The 22,386-nt window shown below is 52.2% G+C and overlaps 1 protein-coding gene across 7 annotated transcripts in view; it reads right to left on the bottom strand.

Moving 5' to 3' along the window:
- Positions 1 to 22,386, bottom strand: part of LOC120941766 (arf-GAP with GTPase, ANK repeat and PH domain-containing protein 3-like) — a 118,285-nt gene that overhangs the window by 79,984 nt on the left and 15,915 nt on the right. For 6 of the 7 annotated variants that reach the window (XM_040355432.1, XM_040355435.1, XM_040355434.1 and 3 more), the window contains exons 3-6: positions 16,908 to 16,995; positions 11,370 to 11,455; positions 11,150 to 11,291; positions 2,310 to 2,444 (exon numbers count right to left, since the gene is read on the bottom strand). In XM_040355432.1, the coding sequence (XP_040211366.1) occupies positions 2,310 to 2,444; positions 11,150 to 11,291; positions 11,370 to 11,455; positions 16,908 to 16,995 (451 nt within the window). Of the gene's footprint in view, positions 1 to 2,309; positions 2,445 to 9,674; positions 9,690 to 11,149; positions 11,292 to 11,369; positions 11,456 to 16,907; positions 16,996 to 22,386 lie in introns of those variants that run through there. The other variant, XM_040355439.1, reaches the window with a different exon arrangement.

The following is a 22,386-nucleotide window of genomic DNA, read 5'->3' as shown; positions in this document are numbered from 1 at the left end:
GGCGGAGCTTCTAATCCCAGAGTACAGACATAGTGGTGGGGATGGCCGTCATGCTGCTGGAGCAAAGCTGACTGTCTTGGAGTTTATATAGAGCGCCATTGATTGTCTTGATTGGGGGTCATACATTCCTAGAAGCCCCCCTCTTGTTGCACTGAGGTAAGGTGTGGGCTTGCTGTGTGGAGGCTCTAGTACTGATTGGAGTCTAGTGCCAGATACTGGGTACTACTTTTTGGAGCCCATGCAGCTTTTTGCTTGTTTTTTTTTTTAGTTTAACTGAGCCAATGACCCCGTTCCAGAAGACCCTCTAGGGGTTGCACGGGGATCTGTGCAAGGACACAGGTTGGAAATTATGAAGTCAGGGGGGGGCTGGGAGGGGTCGTTAGCCCGGATACCACCACCTGCACCAAGGAATCTGAAACACATGCTGTCCAAGAGTCTGCAGAGGCCATCAGACATCCCCCCACTTTCAAAAGTACCCTCATGCTGAAGAAGACGTGTCTGAGGGTTCGAGAGACTGGGAAGTCCAAGGTTTGCAGGCGCACCGGGAGCCAGACCTGGAATCAAAGGCAATGGAGTAATGAAAAGGACTTTCCCTGCCCTCCAGCGAGGGGTTATCCATCTAGGACTTCACTCAAGACAATGTAGGTGGGTAGTAGAAGCAAGAAGGCGTTTCCTTAATGGTGGGGGAAGGAGAGTGCGTGTCACATTCCACCCAGTGCATGACGTCATTTCCTCAGTGTTAACCCCTTCTGGGGTAAATCTGGGAATTTAGAATGTGGCAACTCCTGGTGGAAAGCCAAAATGGCACATGACTGGACCTGGAAAGTGTTCTGAGGCTCCCTTCTATGTCACATCTGGAAACTTGGTGAGAGGAGACAACAGTTGGTGGATTATCACAAATGGAAGAAACACAAAATAACGGTCACGCTCCCTCGGTCTTGGGGTCGCCACCTCATTCCTTTAAACCCAAACACACATGAATTACTCGGGTTCTGAGGATTTAATGCAGATAAGACACCAAGTGAGTTTAATCTCCACCTTAATCAGCCTCAGAACCTGTGTACTTCATGGCTACATTCTCCCCCCACTTCAATTCTTTGGTCCCCAAAGAGGTGAGGATATTGAATTAACCAAACATTAATGAAGAAAAAGAGGCGTTCGGATTTAAAGGGATGAGGTGACAACCCTACTCAGTCTGGGGCTCCATACAAGATCTCCCCTCGTGGAGGTTCAATGATCATGAGAACGGCGAGGAATCCGCCCAGAACTACACGGGAGAATCTTGTCACTGATCTCAGCTGGGACCATCGTCACCAAGGAAACAATCGGTAACACACTACACCGGGAAGGACTGAAATCCTGCAGCCCCCGCAAGGTCCCCCTGATCAGGAAATCACATGTACAGCCCGTCTGATGTCTGATAATGAAGATCTGAAGGATTCTGAGGAGAACTGGGGGGGGAAATGTTGTGGTCAGAGGAGACCAAAATCGAGATCTTTGGCATCAACTCCACTCGCTGTGTTTGGAGGAGGAGGAGCCCATGACCTCAAGAACACCATCCCCCACCGTCATACATGGAGGGGGAAACGTGCTTTGGGGGTGTTTTCTTGCTAAGGGGACAGGACAACTTCATCCCATTAAAAGGGACGATGGGCGGGGCCATGTACCATCAAATCTTGGGTGTGAACCTCCTTCCCTCAGCCAGGACATTGAAGATGGGTCATGGACGGGTCTTCCAGCATGACAATGACCCAAAACACACGGCCAAGGCAAAAGAGGAGTGGCTCAAGAAGAAGCACATTAAAGTCCTGGAGTGGTCTAGCCAGTCTCCAGACCTTAATCCCATAGAAAATATGTGGAGGGAGCTGAAGGTTCGAGTGACCAAACATCATCCTGGAAACCTTAATAACTTGGAGAGGAGAAAATCCCTCCTGAGATGTGCGAGAACCTGGAGGCCAACTCCAAGAAACGTCTGACCTCTGATCACCAACAAGGGATTCTCCACCAATCACCAAGTCATGAAATGTGTTTTTCTGGATATTTTTGTTGTTATTCTCGCACTGTTATAATAAACCGACCAATAAAATTAGAGACCGATTGTTTGTCACAAAATTAGCAGCTAAATAAATACGTTTTTCCTTACTGTAGCTGGTGTCCAATCTTCCCATAGGAAGTATAACCCGCCAGTGTGTGGCCTTCTGAGCTCATCAATGAAGGAGAACGAATGTAATGAAGGGAAGGAGAGGAAAGACGGGGGGTGAGGGGGATTAGTGTGGTGAGAGGCGCACCAGAACCACGGCTGAACCTACCATCCTGGAAGACGCGCTCCACATTCAGGCCATACGTAGCACAGGTCTCATAGTAAGTGCAGCGCTTCAGGTCATTGGACAGTTTCCGGGCTCGGGTGTCATCAATCACTCGCGGGTTGGTTGCACTGATGGCATCTGGAAAAACAACAGATATAACGTCACATAACTACCAGCACCAAAGACGGTCACCCTTCCCCCCATACACCCAGGATGGTCACCCTTCCCCCCCATACACCCAGGATGGTCACCCTTCCCCCCCATACACCAAAGATGGTCACCCTTTCCCCCCATACACCAAAGATGGTCACCCTTTCCCCCCATACACCAAAGATGGTCACCCTTCCCCCCCATACACCAAAGATGGTCACCCTTTCCCCCCATACACCAAAGATGGTCACCCTTTCCCCCCATACACCAAAGATGGTCACCCTTCCCCCCCCATACACCCAGGATGGTCACCCTTCCCCCCCCCCCCCATACACCCAGGATGGTCACCCTTCCCCCCCCCCCATACACCCAGGATGGTCACCGACCTCCGGCCCAACACTGACCTCCGGCCCAACACTGACCTCCGGCCCAACACTGACCTCCGGCCCAACACTGACCTCCACCATCTACTGTGTGACAACAGTGAAAAATAGTTTTTTTATAACCACTTATAACCCTCACGGAACACAGAGCCATAGTAATAACTATGTGGGTATATGGGCCACCTTCAGGTGATTGGACACTGGCACACCCAAGACAGGAAGTCCCCCTCTATATAACCTCTCCCATACAGGGGGTACCTCAGTTTTGTAGCAAAGCAATAAGTATCCCAAGAAGAGGAGGGGGGGACCTCTGTGTCCCGTGATGTACACCAAGAAAAGGATTGTACAGGTAAGTGGTTATATTTTCTTTTGTACATCACGGGACACAGAGCCATAGTAATAACTATGTGGGATGTCCCAAAGCAATGCCATCTGAGGGGAGGGAGACACCAAATAAACAGGCCGCCATCAGACGTGAGGACCTATACTGCTAACTGCAACACACTGCGCCCAAAGACGACATCATCATGCCTTCTTACATCCACCTGATAGAATCTAGTGAATGAATGGACTGAAGACCAATTTGCGGCCTTGCAGATCTGAGCCATGGAGGCCTGGTAATGCACTTCCCATGAAGCATCAACTGCTCTGGTAGAGTGCGCTCTAATTTGAAAAGGTGGAACCCTCCCTTTCAAACCATAAGCCTGAACAATAACTTGCCGAATCCACTTGGAAAGAAGTATATTTCGATGCTGCCTGCCCCTTCCTGGGGCCTTCTGGCAGAATCTGAGCAGTCACATTCAGATGGATGTACTGAGAGCAGTTAAAGTCTAAGGAATGTAATGTAAATGAGGTTCTGGAAAAAAAGAAGGGAGAACATCTTGGTTTAAATGAAAACCTGAGACTACCTTAGGTAGAAAGGTTGGCTGAGGACGCAACACCACCTTGTCCTTGTGAATAATCAAATATGGCTCTTTACAAGAAAGATCAGCCAATTGGGATACCCTTCTAGCAGAGGATATAACACCCTTCTAGCAGAGGACTAGAAGAATATGGCGTAAAGGCTCAAAGAGTTGCTTTTGCAATGCCGACAGAACCAAATTCAAGTCCCAAGGACACAGGCTGACTTAACGAAGGCCCGGACCAAAGAATGCACCGCCAGCTGTCATTGAAATAATACCGACAAGGCCGAGACCTGACCACTGATAGTACTCAAGGCCAGCTTCATTTCTACTACCAATTGTAAGAAGGCAAGAATCCTACCTATGACATTCTATCAAGGATGCCAACCCTTGGATTCGCACCATAATATATGATTCTGGAGGCCGGCTTCCTTGCATTAATCAGGGTAGACACCACCGACCCAGAAAGCCCCCGATTCTTTAGAACGTGGCTTTTAATAGCCAAACTGGTAAAATTTTCAGTTTGTAAGGAAGGGTGGAACACTGGTCCCTGCGAGAGCAGGTCTGGGCGAGATGGAAGGGTCCATGGGTCCCCTACTGCCATCTTTACCATCTCTGCGTACCAGGATATTCTGGGCCATGCCGGGGCTACAAGAACCACCGGCTTTCCTTCCGCCTTGATCCTGCAAAGAAACTGTGGTAGCGGCTGAACTGGGGGAAACGCATAAATCAGTGAAAAGGGATTACCAACGCATGCGAGTGGATCCCTTGTCCTTGACACCTTTTTGTTGAACCTGGACACCAACAGATCTACGTCCGTATCTTTGGAAGATGTCGGGGTGAAGAGACCTTTCCCCCGGGGACAACTGCTGGCGACTCAAGAAGTCCGCCTGCCAATTCTCTATTCCTGGAATGAAGACTGCAGATATACAAGGTACATGCCTCTCTGCCCAAGCCAGGATATGGTTCACCTCTCTCTGGGCTGCGTGACCCCTGTGCCCCCTTGGTGATTGATACAGACCACAGCTGTGGCATTGTCGGATTGAATGCCGACAGGACAATCCTGAAAAACTGAACGTCCAGGCCCTCAGAGCCAGGTGTACCGTCCGAATTTCCAGGATGTTGATGGGCAAGGTCTTCTCGGATTCGGACCACCTCCCCTGGACAGTCGTCTTTCCCAGGACTGTCCCCCAACCCGAAAGGCTGGTATCTGTTGATACCACCTTCCAGGCAGCTGGTATGAAGGATTTCCCCTTTGCAGACTCCTGGTCACCAACCACCAACTGAGACTCTGATGCACCCTTGAGGTCAGACACATTGGCAAGTCCAGAGCTTGGATTTTTTTTGTTCCAAGCGGAGAGGATAACAGTCTCTAATGAAATTGGGCATAGGGAACGGCTTTCAATGAACCTCATACAAAGGGGAATGGAGGGATTTCTCTTGTCTTGATCATCTGGATCAGTTCTCTTAACCACTTAAGGACCGCCTCCTGCACAGATACGTCGGCAGAATGGCACGGCTGGGCACAAGCACGAACCTGTACGTCCTCTTTAAGTGCCCAGTCGCGGGCGCGGCGCCCGTGACCTGGTCCGAAGCGCCGCAGGACCCGATCGCCGCCGGAGTCCCGCGATCGGTCCCTGGAGCTGAAGAATGGGGAGAGGTGAGTGTAAACACACCTTCCCTGTTCTTCACTGCGGCGCCGTCATTGATCGTCTGTTCCCTGATATAGGGAAAGGCAATCAATGACGTCACACGTCCAGCCCTGCACCCCCTACAGTTAGAAACACAAATGAGGTCACACATAACCCCTTCAGCGCCCCCTTGTGGGTAACTCCCAAACTGCAATTGTAATTTTCACAGTAAACAATGCATTTTTATAGCATTTTTTGCTGTGAAAATGACAATTGTCCCAAAAATGTGTCAAAATTGTCCGAAGTGTCCGCCGTAATGTCGCAGTCACAAAAAAAAAAAAAAACGCTGATGGCCGCCATTAGTAGTAGTAAAAAAAAAAATTATTAATAAAAAAGCAATAAAACTATTCCCTATTTTGTAAACGCTATAAATTTTGCACAGACCAATCGATAAACGCTTATTGCGATTTTTTTTTACCAAAAATATGTAGAAGAATACGTATCGGACTAAACTGAGGAAAAAAAGTTTTTTTATATATTTTTGGGGGGATATTTATTACAGCAAAAAATATTGCATTTTTTTTCAAAATTGTCGCTCTATTTTTGTTTATAGCGCAAAAAATAAAAACCGCAGAGATGATCAAATACCATCAAAAGAAAGCTCGATTTGTGGGAAAAAAAGGACGCCAATTTTGTTTTGGAGCCACGTCGCACGACCGCGCAATTGTTAAATGACGCAGTGCCAAATCACAAAAACTGGCCAGGTCCTTAACCCGCATAATGGTCTGGGTCTTAAGTGGTTAAAGCGCTGATCTTTGTCTGGGCCAAAAATACTTTCCCCTGGTCTGTATCTATGACCAGACCCAAGTACTCCAGCCTTTTCACTGGTCGCAGGGATGATTTCTCTAGATTGAGAATTCCAGATACTTGACTGTGCCGACCACGCTCTGGTTCAGGGGGGCGACTGACTGATCCATCAGCAGCAGATCATCTAGGTGTTATACCCGGAGCCCTTAGCCTGGCCAGAACCTTTGTAAACACCTGGGGGGCAGTAGCTAGAGCGAAGGGCAAGGCTACACACCGATAATGGTGCTGCAGAAATTTCTGGTGAGCGGGGAAAGGAGCACAGGCAGATATGCATCTTTGATGTTAGAAGTTCTCCCCCCTGTAGGGTGGAGACCACCGACCGGATTGATTCCATGTGAAAAGAGCGGATATTTAGGAATCGCTTTAGACCCTTGAGATCTAGGACGGGTCTGACATTCCCATTGGACTTTGGCACCATGAAGAGATTTGAATAAAACCCTAATCCGTGCTCCCCCATGGGAATCTCTACGATCACTCCTTGAGACACCAACCGGTCTAGTGCCAGAAACAGAGACCTTCTTTTTACTGGATTTTTGGGAACGCTTGATCTCAGAAAACGAGGCGGTGGAAACTCTCGCAATGTCTAGTTTGTAACTTAGAGACACTGTGGAGATGACCCATCTGTCCTGGATCTCTTCCCGCCAAGCTCCTGAGAACTGCAGAAGCCCCCCAACACGATCGAGCGGGGGCACCCTTCATAAGGAGGCCTTGGATCTCTGTTTAGTAGGTTTCCGTCCCCAGGACTTCTTGTGTCCCTGGGCTTGAGCTTTCCCTCTTGAACCTGATGGCGGAGGCCGTTGTGACTGCCTAGAGGCCGATGTCCCTGGAGAGGAAGCACGTCTAAAAAGAAGGACTCCTCCTCCTAACCAGTACAAAAAGTACTTTTCCCCTTTTGAAATCCGTTGGATGTATTTGTCCAAATCATCCCAGAACAATCATTCCCCGTGAAACGGGAAACCGGCCAAAAGTTGCTTGTATGGCGCCTCGGCTGACCAATTTTTCAACCACAGGATTCTGCGCATATGCACCAACAGGAGCGTAAGGTGCGAGGCCTGATGAATAGAATCTTTAATATCGTCAACCCGCGAAACATAATGTCCTTGGCAGCTCGGCTAAGTTTCGGGGTTGCTGGACAGGAACAACCCTGAGAACCTGCTTCACTTGATCGCTGCCACTGCCGGCTGGGCTACAGCACCCGCCATAGGGAGAGAGGCTTTCAGTAAAGACTCCAGCCTCTTACGCGTTGGATCCCTGAACATAGACAGAAGATGGCCACTTCACCTGCCGGCACACTCCACTTCTTGGTGAATTTCACTTCCATGGGATAAAGTACAGAGAATATTTTAGGAGGAAGAAAAGGTTTATCTGGATGATCCCAATCCTCATAGACAAGCTGTTCCAACAAAGGATGGACGGGAAAGGTATGCAGAGCCTGCGGGGCCTTCAAAGAGCCCAAGGAAGAGACGGGCCTTCCAGCCGACTCGGTTAAGGGCCACGTAAACGCAGAATGCACCATCGCGGTAAGGGATTGCGAGGCTGAAAAGGGTTCATTGACTCCTCAGAAGAGGAATTATCAGTCTTGTCCCTCTTCCCGATTCCCTGAGGGCAACTCATCCTTCTCTGGCCACTGCTGCTCTGAACTGAGGGTAACTCATCCTTCTCTGGCCACTGCTGCTCTGAACTGAGGGGTAACTCATCCTTCTCTGGCCACTGCTGCTCTGAACTGAGGGTAACTCATCCTTCTCTGGCCACTGCTGCTCTGAACTGAGGGGTAACTCATCCTTCTCTGGCCACTGCTGCTCTGAACTGAGGGCAACTCATCCTTCTCTGGCCACTGCTGCTCTGAATTGAGGGTAACTCATCCTTCTCTGGCCACTGCTGCTCTGAACTGAGGGGTAACTCATCCTTCTCTGGCCACTGCTGCTCTGACCTGAGGGCAACTCATCCTTCTCTGGCCACTGCTGCTCTGAAGCTTGAGGGCCCAGGACGGGGGAGGGAGACCTACCGCACTTCCTTCCACTATAGGAAGAAAATGCGATTAAAGGGGTTGTAAACTTTCATGTTTTTTTCATTCAATGCATTAAGGTGAAAAAACATCCAAGGATTAGTGGCCCCCCAGCCCCCCCGTTTACTTACCTGACCCCTTCGAAAGTCCCGTGCCGGGAACGCGCTGGCTTCTTGGCTCATTCATTGGTTGATTGAAAGCAGCGCAGCCAATGTTCCCCTAGTTGTCCCCTCCAATGCGGCCCGTCAGTTTATTTTTTACCATCCCTGTCCCATTGCATAAATTTCCCTTCACTTCCTGCCCCCATAGCCAAACAGGAAGTGAGAGGAAATCTGTGCAAATTAAGGGAATCCAATGCCCCCCCTCCAGGCCCTCAGAACTAGTGTCCCCACTCCAAAATTCTTAAAAGTCTTAAATAGGAAGGGAATGGGTCACAGCGAAGAGCATGGCACAGGCATGTTGCTTACACACCCTCTAGTATCAGGCATGACACATTACCTAGAGAAGAAATCCATAAGTGAGGAATCTTCACTTGCCTCTCCCGCCGCAGGATTCTGCTGATAAAAACAGCCAGACCCAATCTTCACCCATCATGACGGGCCGTGTCACAGACCTTCAGGGTCGGGACCATTTTAATAGGATTTCCACTCCCCTGGACCGGTATCGCACCCTGCCAGAAAAACGTTGGTATCTGGTGCATAACCAAAGCACTGGATTCCGGGGTCCAGCCCTCCTAAGAGGAACATTACAGGAAAAACCTTGTTGTTCTTTCTCCAAGGCCCGGGTACCATCGCCTTTGGCCTCAATGGCACTTTGGATGGATCCGGTAGCATAGTTTGCTTGATCCTGAAGGATCCTTCAGTGCAGCTCTTCAAAACATTTCTTTACCCAACACCTTAGACACTGGCGAAAAAACGGAGGTACTCCTGGTATGGGAGGGGTTATATAGGGGAGGGGACTTTTTGTCTTGGGTGCGCCAGTGTCCATTCACCTGAAGGTGGCCCATAACCCACATAGTTACTATGGCTCGGTGTCCCGTGATGTACGAAAAAGAAAATCTCCGGGTGCAGATCATTGTGCCACAGTCCTGGTAAATAAGGACCTTGTGTCCCTACAGATACCACTGGGGCCCTGAATGACCATAGTACCTTGTGTCCCTACAGATACCACCACTGGGGCCCTGAATGACCATAGTACCTTGTGTCCCTACAGATACCACTGGGGCCCTGAATGACCATAGTACCTTGTGTCCCTACAGATACCACTGGGGCCCTGAATGACCATAGTACCTTGTGTCCCTACAGATACCACCACTGGGGCCCTGAATGACCATAGTACCTTGTGTCCCTACAGATACCACTGGGGCCCTGAATGACCATAGTACCTTGTGTCCCAACAAGCACCACTGGGGCCCTGAATGACCATAGTACCTTGTGTCCCTACAAGCACCACTGGGGCCCTGAATGACCATAGTACCTTGTGTCCCTACAAGCACCACTGGGGCCCTGAATGACCATAGTACCTTGTGTCCCAACAAGCACCACTGGGGCCCTGAATGACCATAGTACCTTGTGTCCCTACAGATACCACCACTGGGGCCCTGAATGACTATAGTACCTTGTGTCCCTACAGATACCACTGGGGCCCTGAATGACCATAGTACCTTGTGTCCCTACAGATACCACTGGGGCCCTGAATGACCATAGTACCCTGTGTCCCTACAGATACCACTGGGGCCCTGAATGACCATAGTACCTTGTGTCCCTACAGATACCACTGGGGCCCTGAATGACCATAGTACCCTGTGTCCCTACAGATACCACTGGGGCCCTGAATGACCATAGTACCTTGTGTCCCTACAGATACCACTGGGGCCCTGAATGACCATAGTACCTTGTGTCCCTACAGATACCACTGGGGCCCTGAATGACCATAGTACCTTGTGTCCCTACAAGCACCACTGGGGCCCTGAATGACCATAGTACCTTGTGTCCCTACAGATACCACTGGGGCCCTGAATGACCATAGTACCTTGTGTCCCTACAAGCACCACTGGGGCCCTGAATGACCATAGTACCTTGTGTCCCTACAGATACCACTGGGGCCCTGAATGATCATAGTACCTTGTGTCCCTACAGATACCACTGGGGCCCTGAATGACCATAGTACCTTGTGTCCCTACAAGCACCACTGGGGCCCTGAATGACCATAGTACCTTGTGTCCCTACAAGCACCACTGGGGCCCTGAATGACCATAGTACCTTGTGTCCCTACAAGCACCACTGGGGCCCTGAATGACCATAGTACCTTGTGTCCCTACAAGCACCACTGGGGCCCTGAATGACTATAGTACCTTGTGTCCCTACAGATACCACTGGGGCCCTGAATGACCATAGTACCTTGTGTCCCTACAGATACCACTGGGGCCCTGAATGACCATAGTACCTTGTGTCCCTACAAGCACCACTGGGGCCCTGAATGACCACAGTACCTTGTGTCCCTACAAGCACCACTGGGGCCCTGAATGACCATAGTACCTTGTGTCCCTACATATACCACTGGGGCCCTGAATGACCATAGTACCTTGTGTCCCTACAGACACCACTGGGGCCCTGAATGACCATAGTACCTTGTGTCCCTACAAGCACCACTGGGGCCCTGAATGACCATAGTACCTTGTGTCCCTACAATCACCACTGGGGCCCTGAATGACCATAGTACCTTGTGTCCCTACATATACCACTGGGGCCCTGAATGACCATAGTACCTTGTGTCCCTACAGACACCACTGGGGCCCTGAATGACCATAGTACCTTGTGTCCCTACAAGCACCACTGGGGCCCTGAATGACCACAGTACCTTGTGTCCCTACAAGCACCACTGGGGCCCTGAATGACCATAGTACCTTGTGTCCCTACAAGCACCATAGGAACATCGGCGGTGTTGCGACAACTGGACAGACGGGCGTAATAATTGAAGACGGTCTGGAAACTGATCTCATCTTCCAGGCTGAAGACAAACACGACGGCGTCCACCCAGGCAGCAAACTGAGAAGAGAAGGAGAGATCCGGTGAGAAGAGTCCGGGGGCCACACACACCAACAATACATACAAGAACCGCCATACCTGCATCTCCGGGGGCCCCCCCTCATCTCTGATCAGCAGAAGATAACTCTGTCCGTCCACCACAATCTCCTTCTTAAACCGACCACCTATGGGGGACAACCAAGATATACTGACCGTGTACAACGGGAGGAACATACAACACGAGGAGGAGACACGATACGACGCAGGACGGCGCGAGGAGGAGACAACATACAACACGAGGAGGAGACAACATACAACACGAGGAGGAGACACGTGACAACATACGACGCGAGGAAGAGACAACATACGACGCGAGGAGGAGACAACATACGACGCGAGGAGGAGACAACATACGACGCGAGGAGGAGACAACATACGACGCGAGGAGGAGACAACATACGACGCGAGGAGGAGACAACATACGACGCGAGGAGGAGACAACATACGACGCGAGGAGGAGACAACATACGACGCGAGGAGGAGACGCGGGACGACATACGACGCGAGGAAGAGACAACATACAACACGAGGAGGAGATGCGGGACGACGCGAGGAGGAGACAACATACGACGCGAGGAGGAGACAACATACGACGCGAGGAGGAGACAACATACGACGCGAGGAGGAGACAACATACGACGCGAGGAGGAGACAACATACGACGCGAGGAGGAGACAACATACGACGCGAGGAGGAGACAACATACGACGCGAGGAGGAGACAACATACGACGCGAGGAGGAGACAACATACGACGCGAGGAGGAGACAACATACGACGCGAGGAGGAGACAACATACGACGCGAGGAGGAGACGCGGGACGACGCGAGGAGGAGACGCGGGACGACATACGACGCAAGGAGGACGACGCAAGGAGGAGACGCGGGACGACGCGAGGAGGAGACGCGGGACGACGCGAGGAGGAGACGCGGGACGACGCGAGGAGGAGACGCGGGACGACGCGAGGAGGAGACGCGGGACGACGCGAGGAGGAGACGCGGGACGGCGCGAGGAGGAGACGCGGGACGGCGCGAGGAGGAGACGCGGGACGGCGCGAGGAGGAGACGCGGGACGGCGCGAGGAGGAGACGCGGGACGGCGCGAGGAGGAGACGGGGACAACGCAAGGAGGAGACGCGAGACAACGCAAGAAGGAGACGCGGGACAACGCAAGGAGGAGACGCGGGACAACGCAAGGAGGAGACGCGGGACAACATACAACACGAGGAGACATAGTACATGGACACATAGGACAACATACAAGGAGAGGAGTATATAGAGGACGGTGTACAGAGAGGAGTATATAGAGGAGGGTGTACAGAGAGGAGTATATAGAGGACGGTGTACAGAGAGGAGTATATAGAGGACGGTGTACAGAGAGGAGTATATAGAGGACGGTGTACAGAGGAGTATATAGAGGGCGGGGTACAGTGGAAGGTCAGTCTGGAGGAAGGTCCCGATCCCGCCGAGTGGAAGGTCAGTCTGGAGGAAGGTCCTGATCTCACCAAGTGGAAGGTCAGTCTGGAGGAAGGTCCCGATCCCACCGAGTGGAAGGTCAGTCTGGAGGAAGGTCCTGATCCCACCGAGTGGAAGGTCAGTCTGGAGGAAGGTCCCGATCTCACCGAGTGGAAGGTCAGTCTGGAGGAAGGTCCCGATCCCACCGAGTGGAAGGTCAGTCTGGAGGAAGGTCCTGATCCCACCGAGTGGAAGGTCAGTCTGGAGGAAGGTCCTGATCCCACCGAGTGGAAGGTCAGTCTGGAGGAAGGTCCCGATCCCACCGAGTGGAAGGTCAGTCTGGAGGAAGGTCCCGATCCCACCGAGTGGAAGGTCAGTCTGGAGGAAGGTCCTGATCTCACCGAGTGAAGGTCAGTCTGGAGGAAGGTCCAGATCCCACCGAGTGGAAGGTCAGTCTGGAGGAAGGTCCCGATCCCACCGAGTGGAAGGTCAGTCTGGAGGAAGGTCCAGATCCCACCGAGTGAAGGTCAGTCTGGAGGAAGGTCCCGATCTCACCGAGTGGAAGGTCAGTCTGGAGGAAGGTCCCGATCCCACCGAGTGGAAGGTCAGTCTGGAGGAAGGTCCTGATCCCACCGAGTGGAAGGTCAGTCTGGAGGAAGGTCCTGATCTCACCGAGTGGAAGGTCAGTCTGGAGGAAGGTCACGATCCCACCGAGTGGAAGGTCAGTCTGGAGGAAGGTCCTGATCCCACCGAGTGGAAGGTCAGTCTGGAGGAAGGTCCTGATCTCACCGAGTGGAAGGTCAGTCTGGAGGAAGGTCCTGATCTCAGGGAGTGGAAAGTCAGTCTGGAGGAAGGTCCTGATCCCACCGAGTGGAAGGTCAGTCTGGAGGAAGGTCCAAATCCCACCGAGTGGAAGGTCAGTCTGGAGGAAGGTCCCGATCCCACCGAGTGGAAGGTCAGTCTGGAAGAAGGTCCAGATCCCACCGGGTGGAAGGTCAGTCTGGAGGAAGGTCCCGATCTCACCGAGTGGAAGGTCAGTCTGGAGGAAGGTCCTGATCTCAGGGAGTGGAAGGTCAGTCTGGAGGAAGGTCCCGATCTCACCGAGTGGAAGGTCAGTCTGGAGGAAGGTCCTGATCTCACCGAGTGGAAGGTCAGTCTGGAGGAAGGTCCTGATCTCACGGAGTGGAAGGTCAGTCTGGAGGAAGGTCCTGATCTCACGAGTGGAAGGTCAGTCTGGAGGAAGGTCCTGATCTCACCGAGTGGAAGGTCAGTCTGGAGGAAGGTCCTGATCTCACCGAGTGGAAGGTCAGTCTGGAGGAAGGTCCTGATCTCACCGAGTGGAAGGTCAGTCTGGAGGAAGGTCCTGATCTCACCGAGTGGAAGGTCAGTCTGGAGGAAGGTCCTGATCTCACCGAGTGGAAGGTCAGTCTGGAGGAAGGTCCTGATCTCAGGGAGTGGAAGGTCAGTCTGGAGAGAAGGTCCAGATCCCGCCGAGTGGAAGGTCAGTCTGGAGGAAGGTCCTGATCTCACCGAGTGGAAGGTCAGTCTGGAGGAAGGTCCTGATCTCACCGAGTGGAAGGTCAGTCTGGAGGAAGGTCCTGATCTCACCGAGTGGAAGGTCAGTCTGGAGGAAGGTCCTGATCCCACCGAGTGGAAGGTCAGTCTGGAGGAAGGTCCTGATCTCACCGAGTGGAAGGTCAGTCTGGAGGAAGGTCCCGATCCCAGCGAGTGGAAGGTCAGTCTGGAGGAAGGTCCCGATCCCAGCGAGTGGAAGGTCAGTCTGGAGGAAGGTCCCGATCCCAGCGAGTGGAAGGTCAGTCTGGAGGAAGGTCCTGATCCCACAGCGGAAGGTCAGTCTGGAGGAAGGTCCTGATCCCACTGAGTGGAAGGTCAGTCTGGAGGAAGGTCCCGATCCCAGCGAGTGGAAGGTCAGTCTGGAGGAAGGTCCCGATCCCAGCGAGTGGAAGGTCAGTCTGGAGGAAGGTCCCGATCCCAGCGAGTGGAAGGTCAGTCTGGAGGAAGGTCCTGATCCCACAGCGGAAGGTCAGTCTGGAGGAAGGTCCCGATCCCGCCGAGTGGAAGGTCAGTCTGGAGGAAGGTCCTGATCTCACCGAGTGGAAGGTCAGTCTGGAGGAAGGTCCCGATCTCACCGAGTGGAAGGTCAGTCTGGAGGAAGGTCCCGATCCCACCGAGTGGAAGGTCAGTCTGGAGGAAGGTCCTGATCTCAGGGAGTGGAAGGTCAGTCTGGAGGAAGGTCCTGATCTCACCAAGTGGAAGGTCAGTCTGGAGGAAGGTCCCGATCCCACCGAGTGGAAGGTCAGTCTGGAGGAAGGTCCTGATCCCACTGAGTGGAAGGTCAGTCTGGAGGAAGGTCCTGATCTCACCGAGTGAAGGTCAGTCTGGAGGAAGGTCCAGATCCCACCGAGTGAAGGTCAGTCTGGAGGAAGGTCCCCATCTCAGGGAGTGGAAGGTCAGTCTGGAGGAAGGTCCCGATCTCACCGAGTGGAAGGTCAGTCTGGAGGAAGGTCCTGATCTCACCGAGTGGAAGGTCAGTCTGAAGCAAGGTCCTGATCTCACCGAGTGGAAGGTCAGTCTGGAGGAAGGTCCTGATCCCACCGAGTGGAAGGTCAGTCTGGAGGAAGGTCCTGATCCCACTGAGTAGAAGGTCAGTCTGGAGGAAGGTCCCGATCCCACCGAGTGGAAGGTCAGTCTGGAGGAAGGTCCTGATCTCACAGAGTGGAAGGTCAGTCTGGAGGAAGGTCCTGATCTCACAAAGTGGAAGGTCAGTCTGGAGGAAGGTCCCGATCCCAGCGAGTGGAAGGTCAGTCTGGAGGAAGGTCCTGATCCCACAGCGGAAGGTCAGTCTGGAGCAAGGTCCTGATCCCACTGAGTGGAAGGTCAGTCTGGAGGAAGGTCCCGATCCCAGCGAGTGGAAGGTCAGTCTGGAGGAAGGTCCCGATCCCAGCGAGTGGAAGGTCAGTCTGGAGGAAGGTCCCGATCCCAGCGAGTGGAAGGTCAGTCTGGAGGAAGGTCCTGATCCCACAGCGGAAGGTCAGTCTGGAGGAAGGTCCCGATCCCGCCGAGTGGAAGGTCAGTCTGGAGGAAGGTCCCGATCCCACCGAGTTGAAGGTCAGTCTGGAGGAAGGTCCTGATCTCAGGGAGTGGAAGGTCAGTCTGGAGGAAGGTCCCGATCCCGCCGAGTGGAAGGTCAGTCTGGAGGAAGGTCCCGATCCCACCGAGTGGAAGGTCAGCCTGGAGGAAGGTCCCGATCCCACCGAGTTGAAGGTCAGTCTGGAGGAAGGTCCTGATCTCAGGGAGTGGAAGGTCAGTCTGGAGGAAGGTCCCGATCCCGCCGAGTGGAAGGTCAGTCTGGAGGAAGGTCCCGATCCCACCGAGTGGAAGGTCAGCCTGGAGGAAGGTCCTGATCTCACAGAGTGGAAGGTCAGTCTGGAGGAAGGTCTCCAGATAAGAACTGGCGAGAACTGGGCATTGATGTTGCTAAAGGCCAAATGCTGGACCAGAGCCATCTACATAAAGGCAAGGGATCCTTCCAGGGAGAACCTCCTAGGGTGGGAACCTCACGTCTCGCACTGAAGTAGGTGTAATACCGTTTATTAAAATCCTCATAAAAAATTCACACTCGCAATGTAATCTACTCCTGATGAAGTCCCAGGTGCAACGAAACGCGCAGGGAAGGCGACTTCAGGTTCACGTACAATGGCGATTACATACCAAGAACATTCCTCTCTGGGATGGGCGTGAGGTGTTCTGCGTGGGAAATTGCCACACACTGCTGGCTGCCCACTGCGCATGCACGGGTCATGCATCGGTTTGTGAATGGCCCCCTGTAGTGACGTGTCCCTAAATACTGCGGGGGGGGGGGGGGGAGGAGAACTTCATGACCCGTCACATGGGGTGCAGGCACACCCCTCCATAGCCAGGCTGGTGATTGGCTGCTATCCAGAGATGTCGGGAACATGAAGGAAAAGGAGACAGATGTCCGTCCCCCAAGGACACAAAACACTGAGGCATGCTGGGAGTAGGAGGGGTTATCATCAGATGATATCGACATAAAACACATTATTCTTCCTCCTCCCCCGCCATGCAGAGGGAGGAGTCACTGACCTTCTGGAGACTCTTCCTGGACATACGTTCCGGTCAGGTATCGGTGAACCAATGCAGATTTCCCGCTGGAGAGATTCCCCACAATTCCCTGCAACACAACACAACTTCCTAAAGAAACGGCACTTGGTCACCACTCTGGGGTGATCGGGATATATACACTGTGAGAGTGATCGTCACCAACACAAATCGTCTCAACTGTCATTACAGGCTTCTTATTCACGACTCGTTGTTTACTAATTGTAATGCCGTGATTGACCCACAGCTATCACATGGTGCAGGGTGCCGTCACTGTCTCACATGCTGCAGGGTGCCATGATTGGCTCACAGCAATTACATGGTGCCATGATTGTCTCACAGCTATCACATGGTGCCATGATTGTCTCACAGCCATCACATGGTGCAGGGCGCTGTCACTGTCTCACATTCTGCAGGGTGCCGTCACCGTCTCACATGCTGCCGGGTGCCATGATTGGCTCACAGCTATTACATGGTGCCATGATTGTCTCACAGATATCACATGGTGCAGGGTGCTGTCACTGTCTCACATGCTGCAGGGTGCTGTCACTGTCTCACATGCTGCAGGGTGCCATGATTAGCTCACAGCTATTACATGGTGCCATGATTGACCCACAGCCATCACATGCTGCAGGGTGCTGTCACTGTCTCACATGCTGCAGGGTGCCGTCACTGTCTCACAGCTATTACATGGTGCCATGATTGTCTCACAGCTATCACATGGTGCCATGATTGTCTCACAGCTATCACATGGTGCAGGGTGCTGTCACTGTCTCACATGCTGCAGGGTGCCATGATTAGCTCACAGCTATTACATGGTGCCATGATTGTCTCACAGCTATCACATGGTGCTGTCACTGTCTCACATGCTGCAGGGTGCCGTCACTGTCTCACATGCTGCCGGGTGCCATGATTGGCTCACAGCTATTACATGGTGCCATGATTGTCTCACAGATATCACATGGTGCAGGGTGCTGTCACTGTCTCACATGCTGCAGGGTGCCATGATTAGCTCACAGCTATTACATGGTGCCATGATTGTCTCACAGCTATCACATGGTGCAGGGTGCTGTCACTGTCTCACATGCTGCAGGGTGCCGTCACTGTCTCACATGCTGCAGGGTGCCATGATTGTCTCACAGCTATTACATGGTGCCATGATTGTCTCACAGATATCACATGGTGCCGTCACTGTCTCACATGCTGCAGGGTGCCATGATTGGCTCACAGCTATTACATGGTGCAGGGTGCTGTCACTGTCTCACATGCTGCAGGGTGCCGTCACTGTCTCACATGCTGCAGGGTGCCATGATTGTCTCACAGCTATTACATGGTGCCATGATTGTCTCACAGATATCACATGGTGCTGTCACTGTCTCACATGCTGCAGGGTGCCATGATTGGCTCACAGCTATTACATGGTGCAGGGTGCTGTCACTGTCTCACATGCTGCAGGGTGCCATGATTGGCTCACAGCTATTACATGGTGCAGGGTGCTGTCACTGTCTCACATGCTGCAGGGTGCCATGATTGGCTCACAGCTATTACATGGTGCCATGATTGGCCCACAGCTATTACATGGTACAGGGAGCTGTGATTGGATCAGAGCTATCACATGGTACAGGGTGCTGCAATTGGATCACAGCTATCACATGGTACAGGCTACCGATTGGCCCACAGCTATCACATGGTACAAGGTGCCGATTGGCCCCAGGTACCATGTGATCACTGGTGACCAATCACAGATCACACACAGTAGAAATCAATGCTGTTATGAATAGATTGTGGTTACTAGGGGGTCATGTGATTGTGCCACAGATGCAGCAATTGTAGATCACGCCTCTGCGTGCCCCAGGGGGCGTGCCCATGAGAACCACAACATACGTGTACATCGCGGTGCCTGGGGGAGGGGTCAATGTAACGTTGGTGGTCAGTAAGTGGTAACATCACTTCCTGTAGGTCATATCCCATGATGCACTGCCTTACTTCATCACAGAAAAGGGGCGTGCTTACCGGTCTGGACCACACCCACCTCATTACTATACCACCCACTGCTCTGCATGCGCGTTTCATGCGTTCCAGTGAAGGAAAAAACGCATCAGATTGTACTTTCATTTCTGGAACTGGAGAGAGCGATGGAATTAAAAACCATAAAACCGACTTTCCAAAAATAAACGCACTGCACTGGATGTGGCGTGAGCCGCCCCCAATGCGTTTTCGATGCAGAGGAAAATAAACGCACTGCACTGGATGTGGCGTGAGCCGCCCCCAACGCGTTTCCGATGCAGAGGAAAAAAACCGCACTGCACTGGATGTGGCGTGAGCCGCCCCCAACGCGTTTCCGATGCAGAGGAAAAAAACCGCACTGCACTGGATGTGGCGTGAGCCGGCCCCCAATGCGTTTCCGATGCAGAGGAAAATAAACGCACTGCACTGGATGTGGCGTGAGCCGCCCCCAATGCGTTTTCGATGCAGAGGAAAATAAACGCACTGCACTGGATGTGGCGTGAGCCGCCCCCAACGCGTTTCCGATGCAGAGGAAAAAAACCGCACTGCACTGGATGTGGCGTGAGCCGCCCCCAACGCGTTTCCGATGCAGAGGAAAAAAAACCGCACTGCACTGGATGTGGCGTGAGCCGGCCCCAATGCGTTTGATGCGTTTCCGAATAAAGTCCAGATTTCTTTTCACTGTACCGAGGTCAGTGCATTTTTGATGCGTCCCAGTACTGAAAAGCATAAAAGCGACTATCCATGCGTTTTTCATGGTGGTGTGCGGCATTTTTCCGGCACTGGGGACTTGTACCAGAAGGCAGTAAAACGCATCAAAAACGCACCAGAAGGCAGTACAGTGAAAAAACGAAAAATCAGGAAAAGAGAAAAGGCATCCGGAATGAATCCCGAGACGCACCAAAATCGCGCCCAGGAAGGATCCGATCCGTTCTGGGGAGCTCGGAAATGACCGGGGGAGGGGGGGCCGCATGACAAATGAGCCGCTGGGATCACTTTTATCCGACGCCGAAACGTCGCAGAAAAAAAAAAGGACACAGGGTGGGGGCGGGGTTATGGTAGCCGCAGGACCGGTATGAAGACGCTCATCTCAAATGTTCCAAAACAACCAACAAGTAAAATCCCAATCATTTCATTGGCCCCGCCTCCCATCTGAGCGTTTCGTCACCAGATTGGAGGCGTTTTTCTGCGACTTTCCGCCTAGGAACGAAACGATCGGTGTGAATGCCGCCCTCAGGTCATGACGTGTGTATATATATATATATACTCTGGGTGGAACGGCAAGTTGGCCTGGCACTCCTCACCGTCTTCTTGTTTTGGTGGCACATTTGGCAGAGTGTGCAGGAGCGGAGCGATCACATAGCAGCCTATGGAGAAGTGTCTCACCATACAATATGATTGTACAATCTCCGATTAAAAACCATAGAATAGGAGGGCACTTCTATCTTTCCAGCCGCTCCGCAGCCAATCAGGCGGGCCTCTTCACTATATAGGAGATTGTATGGCGAGATTCCTGCTCCCTGCGATCGCTCCGCTCCTGCACACTCCTTCATAAGAAGACGGTAAGAGGCGCCAGGTGAACTAGTAACACTTTTGGGGATATTAATGGATAACGGACCCCCATACACAAAAAAGTGACAAGCGCGGGAAAACGTGAAACCTGCAACACGCAAAAAATGTCCCAGAAGCTACTTTGCCACGTGACGAAACGCAGAAAACCGCACAGCAAGGTGCAGAATGATGTCAGTACAGAGGTGGGAGGGGCAATCTCGTGGAGGGGGAGGGCGGGTGTGGTAATGAGGTCAGCTGCTGAACTCCTTCCTGGGTCTTAAAGTGGAACTCTGGGCAAAACTTGTCTTTATCATTTTGGAAGGACTAATGGAGAGTCCCAACCCCTCATCCCTGTCCCATTGTGGAGATTTCCCTCCACTTCCTGTCCCATTGTGGAGATTTCACTTCCTGTCCCATTGTGGAGATCTCACTTCCTGTCCCATTGTGGAGATCTCACTTCCTGTCCCATTGTGGAGATCTCACTTCCTGTCCCATTGTGGAGATTTCACTTCCTGTCCCCATTGTGGAGATTTCACTTCCTGTCCCATTGTGGAGATTTCACTTCCTGTCCCATTGTGGAGATTTCACTTCCTGTCCCATTGTGGAGATTTCACTTCCTGTCCCATTGTGGAGATTTCCCTTCCTGTCCCATTGTGGAGATCTCACTTCCTGTCCCACTGTGGAGATTTCCCTTCACTTCCTGTCCCACTGTGGAGATCTCACTTCCTGTCCCATTGTGGAGATTTCCCTTCACTTCCTGTCCCATTGTGGAGATCTCACTTCCTGTTCCATTGTGGAGATCTCACTTCCTGTCCCACTGTGGAGATTTCCCTTCCTGTCCCATTGTGGAGATTTCACTTCCTGTCCCATTGTGGAGATTTCCCTTCCTGTCCCATTGTGGAGATTTCCCTTCCTGTCCCATTGTGGAGATTTCACTTCCTGTCCCATTGTGGAGATTTCACTTCCTGTCCCATTGTGGAGATTTCACTTCCTGTCCCATTGTGGAGATTTCCCTTCCTGTCCCATTGTGGAGATTTCCCTTCCTGTCCCATTGTGGAGATTTCCCTTCCTGTCCCATTGTGGAGATTTCACTTCCTGTCCCATTGTGGAGATTTCCCTTCCTGTCCCATTGTGGAGATTTCCCTTCCTGTCCCATTGTGGAGATTTCACTTCCTGTCCCATTGTGGAGATTTCACTTCCTGTCCCATTGTGGAGATTTCCCTTCCTGTCCCATTGTGGAGATTTCCCTTCCTGTCCCATTGTGGAGATTTCCCTTCCTGTCCCATTGTGGAGATTTCCCTTCCTGTCCCATTGTGGAGATTTCCCTTCCTGTCCCATTGTGGAGATTTCACTTCCTGTCCCATTGTGGAGATTTCACTTCCTGTCCCATTGTGGAGATTTCACTTCCTGTCCCATTGTGGAGATTTCACTTCCTGTCCCATTGTGGAGATCTCACTTCCTGCCCCATTGTGGAGATTTCACTTCACTTCCTGTCCCATTGTGGAGATTTCACTTCCTGTCCCATTGTGGAGATTTCACTTCCTGTCCCATTGTGGAGATTTCACTTCCTGTCCCACTGTGGAGATTTCCCTTCCTGTCCCACTGTGGAGATTTCCCTTCCTGTCCCATTGTGGAGATTTCCCTTCCTGTCCCATTGTGGAGATTTCCCTTCCTGTTCCATTGTGGAGATCTCACTTCCTGTCCCACTGTGGAGATTTCACTTCCTGTCCCATTGTGGAGATTTCACTTCCTGTCCCATTGTGGAGATTTCCCTTCCTGTCCCATTGTGGAGATTTCCCTTCCTGTCCCATTGTGGAGATTTCACTTCCTGTCCCCATTGTGGAGATTTCACTTCCTGTCCCCATTGTGGAGATTTCACTTCCTGTCCCATTGTGGAGATTTCCCT

The sequence above is a fragment of the Rana temporaria genome, chromosome 5 (assembly GCF_905171775.1).
Source record: "Rana temporaria chromosome 5, aRanTem1.1, whole genome shotgun sequence".
Classification (NCBI taxonomy): Eukaryota; Metazoa; Chordata; class Amphibia; order Anura; family Ranidae; genus Rana; species Rana temporaria.
This window is presented reverse-complemented; position numbering and strand designations above follow the sequence as displayed.